This window comes from Mus caroli, chromosome 3 (genome assembly GCF_900094665.2).
Source record: "Mus caroli chromosome 3, CAROLI_EIJ_v1.1, whole genome shotgun sequence".
In the NCBI taxonomy this organism is placed as follows: Eukaryota; Metazoa; Chordata; class Mammalia; order Rodentia; family Muridae; genus Mus; species Mus caroli.
In genome coordinates, this window is record NC_034572.1 from 90,850,091 (window position 1) to 90,866,965 (window position 16,875).

Consider the following 16,875-nt stretch of genomic DNA (forward strand, 5'->3'; position numbering starts at 1 on the left):
GAACTCACTTTGTAGACCAAGCTGGCCTCGAACTCAGAAATCCGCCTGCCTCTGCCTCCCGAGTGCTGGGATTAAAGGCGTGCGCCACCACGCCCGGCCCTATCTTCTTATCTTTTAAAAACGTGCTTATTTGGGGCTGTCGAGATAGCTCAGCAGCTTAAAGCACTTGCACAAGCCAGGATACCTAAGTTTGATCTCCAGACCCCATGGTAGAAGAGAGCTGACTCCCAAGAGTTTCCTCTGACCTCCGTGTGTGTGCAGTGCTCTGACAAATGCCTCATGCACATAAAATTAAAACTTGCTTATTTTATTGTGTGGAGGGGAAACATTATTCTGTGGTATAAAACATACCTGGCATTCAAGGACTATACATCAGCAACGTTTGCAAAACGTTTTCTTTATTGGCACTGAGGTGGGAGAAGCCAAGCTTGCTCTGGCAGTCAGGAAGGAGATCCAGAAGTATACAAACTGTTCTGCCAGATTCTTGGGATGTTTTTGTTGCCTGGGGTGGAGGCATGGCACTCCAGTGGAGATCAGAGGACAGCCTGTGGGAGTCAGTTCTCTCCCTCCACCATGTGGGTGCACAGGTTTGACCTGCAATATGGCAGGCAAACACCTTTACCCTTGACCGTCTGGCCGGCCCCAGTGTTCGGAGTACATCCGTTCTATGGACCCGGCTTCTCTGCACATTGTCAGATTTACCTCGCTGTACCTTCCTCTGAAGTCTTTTTTTTTTTTTTCTTTTCTCTTTGTCACACGGTATATAGAGCTGTAGAAAGACAATAAAAGGTTGTGTTATTACCTCACAACTTAGGCCAGCTGTGAAAGAACACCTGATGTGAGAAGACTCACGTGTCCCGAGATGTGTGTTTGGTAGGATTTCATGACTGGAGAGGGGATGGGGGAAAATATATGAACATAATATATGTGTTGCATGGGCAGTGCAGAGGGAGGAGCAGAGGGAGGCACAGGGCTCCAGGAAACTCCATCTTTTTCCTCACATGGAAGGAAGCATTATAACTTGGACTTCATGATATTGCTACGGTCCAAGAAAATGTGTGTGTCTTTTTCTGCTGAACACTGCCTCTTCCATAATTCTACTAAGCCTGAGTTTCAGAGAGATGAAGAAAAGGAAAAACTAGACATGGCTGTTGACGGCTGCAGTCCCAGTGCTTGGAGGCCAGTGTAGGCTGCACGTGGAGACCATGTCTCAGTTTCTCTCACACACAGCTTCATGACATAAGTAGTATGATTCAGCTTTGGGTTTTTTGTTTGTTTGTTTGTTTTTGTTTTGTATGTTTAAAATTTCTTGAGTACAGGAGAAAACAAATAATCGAATTTAGAGTTTTGTTCTTGACTAGCAAAGGGAACCATGAGCAGAGACTGATGTTCTAGGATGGGTTTGGAGTCAAAGGTAGTGGTGATAGTGCAAGGCTGGACTCAGTTTCCCCTTTGAGTTTGTACTGTGCCTAAAGAAATAACATTAACAAGAATATAGCTTATCCTGCTAAGGAAACCTATATTCAGTGAACTGTGAATAAAGGGTCACTTGATCCCCAGAGCCCCTGTGTGAAAGCTGTCCCAGTTTTAGCATGTCCTCGCCGTGGGTGGCAGGCGCAGGCTCTCCCCATCCACACTTGCTTATGAAGTTGTCTCAGGTCCTGTTTCTGGGTATATGAGGAGGCAGTGTGCAGGTGCAGAGGGCTGTAGTGGGGATAAAAGTGCTTTACTTGTTATAGGGCGCTATGCCCAGTTCCGAGGATCTCTACTAGGTCTGTGAGGGGTGCGCTTCATTCTCCATTAAATAATAGGGGTATTTGCTTGGAGGTGTTGTCTGAGGTTAGATTCACCAATCCATCATACAGTTTACAACAGAGATCTTTGCATGTATAGAGCTCACATTATGGTATCATTCACACTAGTAGTGATTACTTTGAGCAAAGCTTAAATGAATTAATTCCAAGGACAGGCGAAACTTGCATCCGTTACTTGTTATTCAAAAGCCTAGTGACAAATTATTAAACGTCTCAATCTTTTAATACTCAGTAAGGACATCAGCTTTAGGGAGGAGCTGTGTTGGAACCCATCTAAGACAGCCCCATCTCCTGCTTTGTTATTCTTTGTGTAATAACTAGATGTATGTTGCTTGAACTTGCGGTACTGTGCTCAGTGAGAGTGGAGGTAGCTGTGTTTACTGTCTCCCCCAGGCCTCTCCTAAAAGCTCTGACCTCTTACCCAGTGGAAAGTCCTATCCATCTGTCTCCATGTAGATACAGAACTATGAGGACTTTAATACCGTAAAACCAGTGTCACCCACATACTGGTTAGCATGCTTGGGGAACATTTTTCCCTGCCTAAGAGCTTCCTTTCTGAACTTTCCCTCCTAGGAAATAGTTAAGCTGACGATGCTACAGATTCAGCTTGGAGAGCTGAAGTCTCTTCTGGACATACCTTGAAGGGCCACCAGGCTGGTGACCAGCATCCCCCAAGCCTTTACTTGCAGGAAGCCTGAACTGAGAGTGCCATTGATATGGCTGAAGTCAGGGTGCGACCTTTGTCTCTGTCTTATCTCTGTGTGGTTCCCTGTTCCAGGTTAAAAAGAGAATCAAGGATCAAAAGAAGGTTCCAGAAGGCATAGCTTCCTTTTGTAGCATTTCCTGTGTAATCTCAAAGAAGGCCTGGCAGCTTAATTTATTTTACTTTCTGAACAAATATTTTTGATATCTGTGAGCTATGATATTTATAGTTAAATGTAGTAAATTAACACAGAATCTAGCATTCATCAGAGACAGGGATGCAAGTAGGCCTCCAGGAGCTCTAGAGTTTTGACAGAAAGGTAAAACAGATTACCCTGGACTTTGGAAACTTCATTATAAACAGTCTTCTGGAATGGATCAAGTCATTTAGCATAAGTTAAAATCTCAGGTGTTGGAGTAGAGCTGGGGCTTCTGTCATCGTCTCTCTGTGTGAGTGTTGAGTATGAGTTGTCACAGGACAACAATAATACTCCCTGAGAGTCTGTAGGGAGTAACAAAAACACAAGCCCTGGCACATGCTGAGTGCCCAGTACACAGTGGGCATTGTTTTAAATATCACCTGTTGCCTATCTGCTCCCACTTTCCAGAAGGAACCTTATTTCCACAGTTGATGCTTAAGTAGCCTGAGAGGATATAGACATTCCTTGTTAAGGAAAAGTCAGCTCAAGCAGAAACACTTGGGCTGTATTAGAATCCTATGAACACTAGGTTTTAAGGAGCAAGGACTGTTGCACCTGATTCTGGTGTGCAGCACTTGGCACTGTGCTCAGGATGCACAGTAAGGACTCATTCAATGATTGAAGAGGGGGCAGGGGAATGGCTACTCTTGCAGTTTAACTAGAGCAGAGTAGCTGCGTGAATACAATGAGATTGCCTAGAACAATGGCTTACTGATAACTACAATGAGATTGCCTAGAACAGTGGCTCTCACCCTTACTAATGCCATGGCCCTTTAATACAGTCCCGCATGTTGTGGTGACCCCCAACCGTAAAGTTATTTTGTTCCTACTTATAACTAATTTTGCTACTGTTGTGAGTCATAATGTAAATGTCTGATATGCAGTTCACAGATTGAGGACCACTGTCCTAGAGCCTCATACTAGGCTAACCTGACTAGGCATTGTAGACACTGAGAAGCCATTAATTCTTTGAGTGCCAACACAGCATATACAAGCTGACCTTCTAGATCTGTCTGCTGGCAACCTTGAATGGATTGGGATAATACTTAGAGTTGGTGGCCCATTTACTAAACAGTAAGTCTCGTAGAAAGTGGTAATCTCAAGGATCTCACTTGTTAAAGTCTAGAGAAATACTTCAGTTGTGATTCAAGAGACTTGGAGAACATATTTAGAAAGAAAAGAATAAATGTAGGAAAAGCTTGTAGTAACTTACTTGGGTAAAGAAAACGAGGAACCAGGAGTTTGACAGAAAGTCATAGACAGATGTAAGTCTCAGGAAGACAAGTTTGAGGAGATGGTGGAGCTGCCCAGAATTGGTTCAGCATTAGTGGGGTGCTTGGTTAAAACACATGAAGTAGAGCTTGAGAAGGTAATTTGTGGGTTACTTGCAAAGTGCAGGTTTAAATCAGGGTAGATGAGATCTTGAGAGAGGGTAGAAAAGGCAGACTCAGTGAGGACTTAGGTTTGATAGGTGGGAGGAGGAAATAAAGGCAGGACAGGAGAGTAATTAAACAAGTCAGAGAACACTCATGGAACCCAAGAGAGAGGATTTCAGTGGAAGAAAGAGTAGCCTGCTGAGTACCAGGTTATATAGGCAGGCAGCAACAAGCAAGCAAGCAAGGAAGAAAATATAGGTCAATCTGGAGTGAAATGGGCCATTTGAATGATTAGTAACCATAGACGAGAATGGGAATGTTTACTAAAAGGCTTTTCCTCTCAGATTTTTATTTACTGTACGTATAGAGCAGAAATAATATTTATTTGTTTACTGATGTGATCTAGCTATATATAGTCCAGGCCCAAAATTTATGATCAGTCTTGGTTTCCTGAATACTGAGAACATAGATGTATGCCACCATGCTGGGCTGATGGCTTCTTTAAAATTTTCATATGAGACTGGTATATGGTTTAGTGGTAAAGTACTGGCTTAGCATGCTCTAGGTCCTGGGTTCAATCTGTGGCCCTGAGAAAAGTTCATACAGACAGCAAGCTTTTTTAAAGCCACTGTATATCTGACAGTGTCTCTCTTCTCACATATTGGTTGGTAGTTTGGCTGGGTATAGAATTATAGGTAGAGGATACTCTCCCTCTCCCCCGAATTTTGAAGGTTTGCTCTCACATGGGCCCTTTATAAAGCTTGACTAGGGTTGTCACATTTATTGTAATGTTGTGGTAATGAAGCACACGATATTGTTCTATTGAGGTGGCATGCCCACTATGAAGGACATAGTCAGTGCTATCTTGGTGAGCTCAAGACCCAGAGTGACAGTTCAGGATCCTGTCAACTTTCTGACTTCTGATTCTAGAAAACTGAACTCATGGGGACAATCCACACCTTTACTTTATTTTTGTTTTTTAATCCAGTAGTTTGAGTGGATTCCTGTTTCTTAGAGCTGAATGCTTCTTTGGGCAGTCACTCATTTCAAACCCATCTCTGTCTATTTGAGGAAATACAGCTTCATCTCTGGGAGAACTCCAGAGTAAGCATCAAAAGGCCTAGGTTGTAGACCTGTATTTTTACTAGCCCAGTCAATGAGTGTCATTAAATAATTTTCTCCATCTCCTAGTGACTCAGTCTTATAATGAGAATGAAAGGCATTCTATAAAGATGTGGAGTAGTAAAGACGTAATTACCTTTGTATATACACTTTGTAGAAAGATGTAAGATATATCTGCCAATTGGGGTGTCAGCAGAGGACTGGGCAATAGGAAGGATTCTCAAGGGAACTGCTATCTAGGACCTCAGATAGCTACTTGAAAGTCCCACTGCCTGCCCTGCTCACTGCTCCTCTGATGGCATTAGGGATATTAGGGACTCACCTGTGACTAGAACGGAGAGAAAATGGCCATGAATGTAGATTTCTGGCTTCTGGCTTCTGGCACAGCACTGGTAGGTCCCACTGTCTGATGGTGTAGCTTGTTCTATGGTGAACACCAACTGAGATGACTTTTCAGTGACGCCATCTGTCTCAGGATCCCTTTTAACCCGTAGCTGCTCTAAGCTGGTCTCAGGGGAACAGTTCCAAGGGTTGTCTTTGCACCAGAAGAGTATTAGCCCCTCAGCTTCGTCTTTCTTGTGCCACAAAGTACAGGTGAGGTCCAGTCGCCCTCCTTTCTGGGATGCTGAGCTGGTGACATGAATACATCCTGGAACGGAATGCAGAAGTTACCTGTGGGAAGCCCACTTAGCCGGTCCCTGTCACTAGGATACAGCCTGACACTGGCAGATGGGAAACACAACTTTCTTTGCTTCTATGACAGTAAGGACACTGCCTGCCTCTTCTCCTGGGAAGTGAGAGTTAAGGGACCAGGTATGTACCGGTAAACCTTCTACACCATGCTGCTGGGGCCATGACAAATAAAACACGAGCCCCACCATCTCAGTCATTTTTCAATGGCTGTGACAAAACACCTTGATCAAGGCAACTTAGAGAAGAAAGTGTTTGCTTTTTCTGGGAGGGTTAGAGCCCATGATGTCAGAGCAGAAGCATGGCAGGAACAGCTGAGAACTCACATCTCAAAGTGTGATCAGGAGACAGAGCACAGTGAGAGTGGACAGAAGATTTTGATACCTCAAGCCTGCACCCAGTGACACATCTCCAACAGAGTCATATGGCTCAATCCTTCCAGAGCAGCCACTAGTGGGGAACAAGGATTCAAATGCCCGACATTTACTAGGACATTGCATTCAAACCATCACAGCTCTGCTCTCAAGTATGCAGCCCAAAGTAAAATTGGCAAAGTACTGCACTTTGTTCTATGGTGAACACTGAGATTTCAGGCCATGGTTCCCTGATAGAGGTGGAGGCAGTAGCAGTGTCCCAGGCCTGGAGGTGGTAGGGCAGGTGGGTTGGGGGAAGCCCTACACAGTGGGGAGAATGTGTTTGCCAGACCAAGGTTTGTTCCCGTGTGAACGGATGCAAACAGGTGCTCTGGAATGGCTTCCTACTTCAAGGAGAGAAACTGGTTGTACATCAGAAAGTCAAGATGGGAGAGAAAAGGAATGGGATAAGGGGGCAACGTTAGCGTTAGATTACTTCCTGTTAGACTACTTCCTGTGATTAGGGCTGTAGAGATCCTTGGGACAAGTTTGCTCTTCCCGGGCAGGATATCTAATTTCTTCTTGTTTCTTCTTTGCACACTAATACTACTACTTAATAAACTGTGGTCATCAGGCAACAACCCACTCCATCTCTCGGGGCTCTAGCATTTATGGACCCCCTGTAAAGTCCCAGAATTCCAAATGTCACACAATCACAGAAACTATCTGCAGCTGGAAAAATCATGCCCTTGCTAGAGCATGAGGCAAATCACAGTCAGCTGCTGCAGACAGTCCGAAGCAGCCCCGGGTTCCACACCTGGGATTTAAATGAAAGCATATTCTTGTAATATATTTTTTTGGTTTTTCGAGACAGGGTTTCTCTGTGTAGCCTTGGCTGTCCTGGAACTCACTCTGTAGCCCAGGCTGGCCTCAAACTCATAGAAATCCGTCTGCCTCTGCCTCCCGAGTGCTGGGATTAAAGGCGTGTGCCACCACGCCCAGCTTATATTTTTGTAATATTTCTGTGTTTTTCAAAGAAGCCAAAATTCTCACTATAGGAAGGAAGGCTGTACTGGAATCTACAGGAAGTAAGGACAGAAAAGAAATGGCGTGAGCAGGGGGATGAAGCTCCAGGAAGGTGGAACAGGGATCAGACATGGCAGGAGAGGTTCTCAAGAACCTTTTCAAGTCAAAGAAGCAGTTAAAAGAGTTGCCTTGGTCACGGTGTCTGTTCACAGCAGTAAAACCCTAATTGAGACAATAGGTTTCCAAAGATAAGATTTGAAAAGATACACATTCTCAGAAAATTTATATTCTAATTATTTTGTCCAGGAGTCAGATGTTTTTATTTCCCATTCACGTTGTCAGAGTTGGCACAGATTGTAGAGGAAGGAGTCAGACATGGGAGTGCCTCAGTCTCTGCCCAGGAAAGCTTAAACCCCTCCTACACCAAGGTCAAAAACAGGTTGGTTGTGAGGAGCACTGCCTGGATGACGGCAGTGGGATGACTCTAAGCTCTGTCCTTACACCGTGACAGATACACACCAAAGTTTATGACTATATATTCTTAAAGATTTCTCAGGAAGCTGGCCTTCCTTCCTTCCTTCCTTCCTTCCTTCCTTCCTTCCTTCCTTCCTTCCTTCCTTCCTTCCTTCCTTTTTTTGAAGTTTACAGCCCCATGACCTGAAGGCACAGATGGGTCTAACTCTCTTCTCTCACAGGCTGCACTTCCTAGACACTGTAGAGTGTCAGGGTAAGGCAGGCAGGGAGTGCAGCGTTCCGGACACACTGAGCTTATTTAAATCTAGATCAAGGCTCCAGGGTAGCTCCTGCCCCCAGACATCCCTAGTGGCTGCAATTGCCATTTCCAGCCCATCAAGACAGGTGAATGGCCAGGCCCCGCCCTACAGGGGGGGGGGAAGCCCACAATCAGGCTACAAAATCCCACCAATCCTTGAGCTTGCCCCAAGATCAGGCCACAGAATCCCACCAATGTCGGGGCACCCTGGAAAGCTCCCCCTCTCCCAAGAAACCCTACATGAAGCCTGCCTCCTGCTTAGTTCTTTGCTGCTTCTTTCTCCAGCAGAGGGAGCCACTCTCTTGTGTCTCTCCCAAGGAAACTGTGTGAGGTGTGTTGTGTGGTGTGACTTTGTGAAATGCCTTGGCTCCCGACTGCCAGGGTACCTTCCCCCTCACAACTGTAACACTTACAAATCTTATCTATAACCACAAAATTAAACAATTACTATCAAATTATACCGTTACTAAAATTTAGAGAGCTTAGGGGTTCCTTCACATGTCTGGAAGAATCAGGGATCTTCACAGATAAATGAAAACATGCGTGGAGAACATCCTTCCCCTGAGCCCAGGGTTCTCCATGGCTGTCTCTGCCCCGGGATCTGTCCTCACCACCATGTTGGAAGTTCACAATTGCCAGCAGGATGGCCAGGGCACAGCAGCTTTGGCCAGGGGCCATCAGGGTTCTTTGCATGCTGTTGTCAGCCCCAGGAAGTTCACGGAAATGATGACTTTGCTGGTCTGTGGCTGTACACTCCTGAAAAGCACGGGAGAAACTCATTAGGTGAAGGCTTCCAGGCCTCTGTGGCCAGCTCCCTATTTTAGGTACTTGTTGGGTTTGCTCAAAGTGTGATGGAAATGAAGAGAACTTCAGGGTACAGCTGGTTTGGGAGACATAGAAAAAGATCTAGCAAAGCAGAAGTGGAGAGAAGAACCAGGGGGTAGGGGACTGGGCAGAGAGACCTTGCCTATTTTTCCTGGGCTCCTTTGGTAAATAGCCCGTGTTATATACATATGTGTGTATATATATGTGTGTACATATATATATGAATACACATGTAAATACATGTGGCAAAGTATAATATGTAGAAAGGAGAACAGGAAAACAATTAGGGGAAGGACTGAATTCAGGTGAAGGGCACTTGTATCATGAAAGAAGATATGAAGCTAATTTTGTTCTAGTTTCAACTCTACCGTGGATATTTCGGTGATTCCTAAGAACTAAAAACCATATTGGATAGTGAAGGAGTAAAATCCGACATGCAGTCTCACAGCTTCAGAATGGCTGTCCTGGCTGTATAGAAGTTTACTGCAATAAATAAACTCTGAGTTGGGCTAGTTTTAGTGTGTGATTTTTTTTCCTATTTGCAAATTCTTTACGATGAAGTTTTAATTTTAAAAAGTTGCTTGGTTTCCGATATTGTTTCCATAAGGTTTCCCTCAGGTTGAGCTTATTTTCTCCTAATATTTTTATTACTATTATTTATATTTTTATGTTCTAGTCTCTGTTTAAAAAGCATTCAAATGAAAGAAACAAAACAACAGGACACTGATTTGATCCATTTGATCCATTCATACAAGAGGATATGACTCAGGCATGTGCCTTATACCAACATTTCAGTCAGTGAGAGGCTGCCTGTCTATCAGTTTTTAAGAGATTTTAATGAAATGGGGACAGAAATGAGTGACTGGAGGGACAAGAGGAAAAAGAACAGAGGAAAGGAAAATGGGGGGAAAAGGAAAGAGAAAAATAGGGCAGAGGAGAAGAAAATATCAGAACTCCAAGAAAACCCAAGGGAAGGGGTCCAAAGGCTTTGCAGTCCTTAGCAAGCTTTGAAAAAGAGGACAAGCTTACCGAAGAGTGTGTACAGGTCCTCACTGGTAGCACACACGAATCCCAGCCCTCTGGAGGCAGAGGCCGGCCCGGTCTACAGAGTGAGTTCTGAGACACCCAGCACTACACAGAAAAACTCTGACCCAGAAAACCTGTTTGCCTTTTACCTCAGCTTACCTGACTGTGATTACAGGGATGGCCTTCCAAACTGGCATGTTTATGTTTTAAACTAAATTTAAAAATTAAGAGGACTGTTAAGTAAAAATGTTATAGTGAGTGAAGGTTACTTTATGATTGAAGTAAGATTTTTTTGGGGGGCTGTTGAAGATCCAGCCCGGATTTGGAGCACAGTGTAGGTGGAGTGGCTGCTGTGCAGGGTTCAGCAGAGCTCAGCCATTCCCCGGCCTCCCTCCATTCCCCATTCACTCAGTCATCCCAAGAGATTCCCAGTCCCGCAGGCTCCACCACAGGAAGTGCTTTATGCAGGTGTTCCATTTCAAACGGTTGGACCATAGACTGTCTACATTCATAACTGCTCACTGCTATGTTACTGTTGCCTGCAGTATTCTGCATAGTAACAAGCTGCGCCAGGGAGCAAAAGATTGTACCATGTGGCCACAGTAGGCACAGGCTATGCCATTTTGGTTTCTATGCACATATTCTATGATTGTGCAGCCATGAAATCATCTAGTGATGTATCTCTTCATGCAGCATCATCATCAGTGATGCACAGTATCAATTATTATGAAAACTTCCCACGGTTCTACGATGTAGCAAGAGGGCCCTTAGCAAATGCTAGTGCCACACACTTGGACTTTTCCACACGAAGCATGAGCCAAATCACCTCTATTATTTATTTAAAAACTGAACTGTGTTAGTTTTATAAGGGCTTAAGTTGTGACTATCATAAGTTAGCACGTCAAAAAAGGGCACAGTGTAGGTTATACATATAAAATAAGCACCTTTTTACTGCACGCTGTAGCTAGATAAATAAACACTTGCTGCTGTGTTACAGTTGCCTGCAGTATTTAATATAGCAACATGATGTACAACTGTGTAGGTTGTACCATATGGCCAAGGTATGCAGAGCCTATGCCATCTGAGTTTGTACACATACACTCTATGCTTTTAAGAACCTTCTGTAGGTTGATATATAAATTATATACATTTTAAATTATATATTTATAAATGTATATTTAAATACATCTAGTCCATAACTTCTTGAATAGGTGTACTCAGGGTTTATGGTCACTTTTTCATTGGTGTGACACAGTAGCTTACTGGAGCAACTTCAGGGAGGAAAGGTCTTCTCTGATTGTGGCTTCAGAGGGATTCAGTCTATTCTGCCTGGGAAGGCTTGGGGGGGGGGGCGGCTCTGTAATAGAGGAAGCTTGCAGCTCAGGCTTAGTCACACGACAGCAAGCTTGACAAAGAGAACTAGGCCAGAAGAGGCTCGTAGGCTCCCCATATCTCAAGGTTCTGAAACCTCCTACAGCAGCACGTGAACTGGGGACCAAGTACTTAATAGACGCTGTTGGTATACGTCACAGACCTAAGCTTCAACATTTGAAGAAGTCTTTCTGTCAAATCATTGCAGCACACATATTCTAAGCAAACTCAAAAATGTAAAACTTGATAGTGTGTTTAGTCAATAGGGCAAGTATCAGACACTTGGTATCGGAAGTCCAGATTCTGTTTTAGTACAATTAGCTGTCAAAAACAATCACGGTACATCTTTAAAACTAGATTCAGGGGCACCATCACATTTCTTAGGCTTCTGTGGCAGATCCAAGGTAAAACCCTTGAAAAGTGAAAACAGGTGACTAGCACAGCCTAGCACATGTCAGGTACATGGGGACAGACAGGCCATCAAAACAAGAGTTTGTGTGGCTGAAAACCTCCTCTTAGAGCACCGGTTCTCAACCTGCAGGTCTCAACCCACAGTCATCTAGATATCCTGTGTATCAGATATCTACATTACAATTCGTAACCCTTGCAAAATTACAGTTTTGAAGTAGCAACAAAAGAATCTAATGAGAGCCGGGTGTGGTGGTGCACACCTTTTAATTCCAGCACTCCGGAGGCAGAGGCAGGCGGATTTCTGAGTTCCAGGCCAGCCTAGTCTACAAAGTGAGTTCCTGGACAGCCAGGGCCATACAGAGAAACCCTGTCTCGAACCCTGCCCCCCCCAATCTATTGATTGGGGTCACCGCAACATGAGGAACTGTATTTAAAGGGTCGCAGCATTAGGAAGGTTGAGAACCGCTGCTGAAGAGTCAGGTTAGATTTGAAACCTGCCTTGTTAATTACTAGTTGTCCAATGTTGGCAAATTTCTTAATCTCTCTGAAAACAAGTTTATTGATGGGTAAAATGATGATGGTAGTGTTATCTTCCCAAGGGGGTTAATATGGCAGCTTAGATAGTGTGCGCTTGTCGTCATCATTATTATGGCTGCACAGCTGGCTGCAGTTCACATCCACACCCATGGTTGTAATTAGTTCCTATAAAACCCTGAGCATCATTAATCACGTGTTCTGTGCAATCCTCTCGGAGAAGTCGCGTGACTCGCTTTAAGTTGCAGAGACTGGGTGGAGAAGCCAGACTCCTAACCCTTTGGAGGAACCCTTTGGTTCCTCTTACAGTCACCTCTCTTCTCCCAAACACTAAAGAACAAAATTGAGGATGCGGTTTATAGAGGGTTAGAAAGGGAGAAATTCGGGCCCGGGACTCTGGGAAGGTTGCAAGATGGCAGTGGAGGCAGGTCTCGGCAGTTTTGCTGGCTTTAAGTACCCGAGGGATGCGGTGGGAGAAGGAAGGCAGAGAAGGTGGGGGATTTGGCTACCAACCCTGCTGTGAGATGTTAGGTCCTGCCTCTTCTCCAGGACTGTGTCCTCCGGGACTGGTGCAGTGGGATGGGAGTAGGGGAGTAGGGACCACTTGCAACTCCAGAATGGAGCAGGCAGGCTGGCCTGCTGCGGGGCGGGGTCAGTCACTCCGCATGAGCCGCTTTGCAGTGACAAGGACTAGCTGGATCAGAGCGTATAAGTCTGTTTGGGCTCCTCAGCTGGGCTGGGGGAAGGTGGGGACTACTGGGATAAGGACTCTCTTGGCAGAAATCACCTTGATGCCAGGAGCAAGCACCTTATGTGTAGCAGACGAGCAGTGCCCGGAGTTCTATCCGCTAGAGGGCGCTGTCTCTTTAGAAGCTAGGGTTGAGTGCCGGCGCCCGCGGTGTCTTACCAGGGTCTGTGACTCCAGTTTGAGGGCACCCACCACTGTCCTAAGCCTTCTCGCTGGCTTAACCGTGGGCAGTGTGAACACCAGGCTAACGTGTGGTGCGTGTGTGTATAGGCAAAACATTCATAACATATGAAATTAAAAAAAAAAAAGCCTAAAATCACTAAAGCAAAAGGTATAGGATAACCAAGGAAACAAATTCTATAAAGACAGAGTTACAGAATATACAAGAGAAGAATATCTATCCTTCAGATCTAGTTTCCATCCTATATCTATCGGAATTTCTCCTTTTAAATTTCAATATTTTATTTTGCGGGTAGGGCTGTTTTGTCTCCATGCATGTCTGTGATCAATTGTGTGCCTGGTGCCTGTGGAGACCAGAAGAGGGCATAGATCCCCTGGAACTGGAGTTCTAGAGGTTTTGAGCCTCCACGTGGTGTTCTCTGCAGGAACAACCCCTGTCTAGTTTAACGAAGTAGCGACAGCTATGACAGCTGCCGAAGATACCCATGCTTTCTACCAGTGGCAGAGTCTACCGTGGAAGCAATTGGTCGCTCCCTAGTCCAGACTGACACAGGCGGGGATGCGTTTTATCCCCAGATTCACAAATTCCAATTGTGAGCTGACCTTGCAGAGGGTCACACATCCCCTTGGTTAACAACCATCTCTGATTCACAGGAAGAAGTTTTTCCCCCCTGAAGGAAGTGGCCGGGACTGAACTTAGGAGAATTGTCCATTTCTTATAAACCCAGGGATGAATTGGCAGGCTTCCTCTGCCCAAATCCTGCCGTGGCTAGAGGCTGCCCTTGCTCTGTCGTCTCCAGTGTGACCTCTGGGACATGAACGCCCTTCAGAGAAGCTTCATGAAGGCAGTTCACAGCCCAGGCCGGGCCTGAGGGCTCTAGCGCAGGCTTGGCAACCTTCGGTTGCTTTCTTACGGTGATCTTTATCTCCTTGATATTTATGAAAAGGGATGACTCTCATCTACTGTCTTCTCAGGAGCACAGAACCAAAGAGAGCAGCCTGTGGGATTCAGCACAGCATGTGTGAGCTAAGCTGCCCAGGCTCAACTCTAACGTGCTCACTGAGACTTTGAGACTTCCCTCTTCGGAATGTGGTGTGGCTCTCTGCCATTTAAGGCGCGTCTGAACCAGCCAAGGACCTGAAGCCCATGAGAAGGATGAGCATACCAACCATCTGACATGAGGAGTCTCTCTCTGTCTCTGTCTCTACGCCCCCCCCCGACTGCCCCCCCCCCCCACCTCCATCCAGGGGTTTCTCTGCTGTGTAGCCCTGGCTGTCCTGGAACTCTCTCTGTAGAGCAGGCTAGCCTCAAACTCCACTTGCCTCTGCTTCCTGAGTGCTGGGATTAAAGGTGTGTGCCACCAGCTTCTGCTTTCTCACTGGCTTAACTGAAAGCTTGCCCCATGTGAACAGTTCTGCTGAGCATTCCACCTCTCCTCCCAGCGCCCAGGTTCCCAGCAGGCCTCTTTACCTCAGGACAGATGTTCTTCCTTGCTCTCAAGCTGGGGGCTCACGCTGATTGTGTTCTGGGTTCCCACACTGGGCCTTTTACTCTTGTTAAAAACCCTATCTCCCCACTTCCGTCACAGCTCGGCCTTTCACCATTGATCTTTGAAAAACCACAGAATGGGTTTTTAGCAGCAAGGGGGTCTTCCTGTCTTTCTTTCCCCCGCCCCTATAGTTTTTACTCTCTCCTGTTGCTCCATCACACCCCCTGACTTCTCTCTCTCTCTTTTGAAATGCACTAAGGTTCAGAGAAGACTGAGAAAAAAATGACTCCTTAAAATAGATTTCTTTACCTTTGGAAATGAAGGCGTGAGAAGGAGGACATTGGTAACAGAATGACCAGAAGACATGCTCTCGGGGATAAAGGTGCTGCATCTTTTCCCATGAATACCTTTTGATTTGAAGTAGGGCTTTGTTAAGTTAATTCATCTCAAAAAGGTTTTTATCTTTTAGTCTCAAGATGTCAGTCTGAAGCTATGGTGGGCACTAAAAATAGACCAGAGCTGTAGCCCTAGGACTGGAGGAAGATCAGAAGTTTAAGGCCAGTCTAGGCTAGGCTAGAGACTCTGCCTCACAACAACAACAACAACAACAACAACAACAAGACATCATAGTTGGCCTGGTGTTAGATTCATTCCTATGGCTAATCAGCTCACACTCGCCTGAAGTCTCACAGCCACCAAGAGCATGTCTCTGAGAGCTGGTTGTAGCCCTTACCCAGAGGACGTGATGCTCAGAGCACAGCCCATCTGTTATTATGTTGATTCTGGGCTCCCTGCTGCTACAGGGAAACAGTCACCTTACAGAAGACCCTATCTGTGAGTCAGCAAACACACTCCCTGACATCATGCTAACACACTCACCCACCTGTATAATGGGTACAATTCAATTAGAGTAACCCTCCCCCACACGTCTTCCACAACCTGGGAGTCACACATTCCTTTCCTGGAATTTCCTTCTCTAGCCAGACCACAGGCTCATGCTATGGAATCTTCCTCCTCTGAGACTCATAGAAAAAGATACTCACTGCCTCCCAGGCCTGAGCTTCCATTAGAGGCCTGCCAGGCTCTCTGTCTATCCGTGATGCTAAGGACTGAACTCTCCTCACACCCCAGACTATGCTGGTCTTTGCCTATTTGTATGTCCAAGGCATTAAAAACTCACCGAATCGACTTCTTAACCAAAAGGACAATCTGCCTCACTGTACCCCTTGACACACACATGCGGCCCTGCACAGCCATCGCAGCTTCAAACCTTTGGGTGGACAAAGCAGTTGCTGCTCTCCTGTTTCCAGCAGCTGCTACTGTACTGGGCCTGCCAGAAACGAGACACTGTCTCTTCAGTTGACTCTCAGACCATTGAGAGAATAGAGTCAAAGAAGTAGAAATGCGCCCAAGAATCTCCTGCTGGGAGAAGGAAAAGTCTCCAGCCTGACGTGGGGATTTGTCCCTCAACAAGATTCTCTAAAAACCTGTGAGGTCGCTTGATGGGATGAGAGCAAAGCCCAGACAAAGATGTGTCATCAATGGACAGAACCACACCCTGATGGGGACTGCTCAGCTGTGCATATCTTTGGCCTTCTATTTAGATTATATATATTTAAAGGTTTATTTATTTTGTGTATATGTATAGTTTTTGTTCTTGCATTTGTGCTTGTCTGGTGCCCACTGCAGGCCAGAAGAAAGCATAAAGATTCCCTGGAACTGGAGCTATATATCTTCAGGAGTTACATATCGTCAGGAGTTATATATTGTCAGGTGTTAAGATGTCAGGGGCGTACTGGAAACCAAACCTGGGTATTCTATAAGAAAGCAAGTGCTTTTTAACCATGGAGCTTCAGTCTCTGAGCCCTCCTTAAAACCTAGCTCTCACTTCAGGACCCCAAAGATGGACTTGAAAGAGTTACTGGATCTCTTTGTCCTTCTTCCCAATGTGGCCACATTGAATAAAACTGTATTTTTATTTATTTATTTTTTTTAAAAAAAGATTTATTTATTTTTATTATATATAAGTACACTGTAGCTGTCTTCAGAGACTCCAGAAGAGGGAGTCAGATCTCATTACGGGTGGTTGTGAGATACCATGTGGTTGCTAGGATTTGAACTTTGGACCTTCGGAAGAGCAGTCGGGTGCTCTTACCCACTGAGCCATCTCACCAGCCCCTGTGTTTTTTAAAATTTAATTAATATTAATTTGGCTGTTTTAACTGGCTTCTTGAG

At 45.3% G+C, this 16,875-nt stretch overlaps 1 protein-coding gene across 1 annotated transcript; it reads right to left on the reverse strand.

Moving 5' to 3' along the window:
* Positions 1 to 291: 291 nt before the first annotated feature.
* Cd160 (CD160 molecule) lies at positions 292 to 14,674 on the reverse strand. Its single transcript, XM_021158997.2, has 5 exons — positions 14,622 to 14,674; positions 8,667 to 8,811; positions 5,537 to 5,863; positions 2,452 to 2,583; positions 292 to 769 (listed from the first exon to the last, which is right to left on the reverse strand). The coding sequence occupies exons 2-5, from the start codon at positions 8,746 to 8,748 to the stop codon at positions 753 to 755; spliced, it is 558 nt and encodes a 185-aa protein (XP_021014656.1). The 5' UTR covers positions 8,749 to 8,811; positions 14,622 to 14,674; the 3' UTR covers positions 292 to 752.
* Positions 14,675 to 16,875: the final 2,201 nt, after the last annotated feature.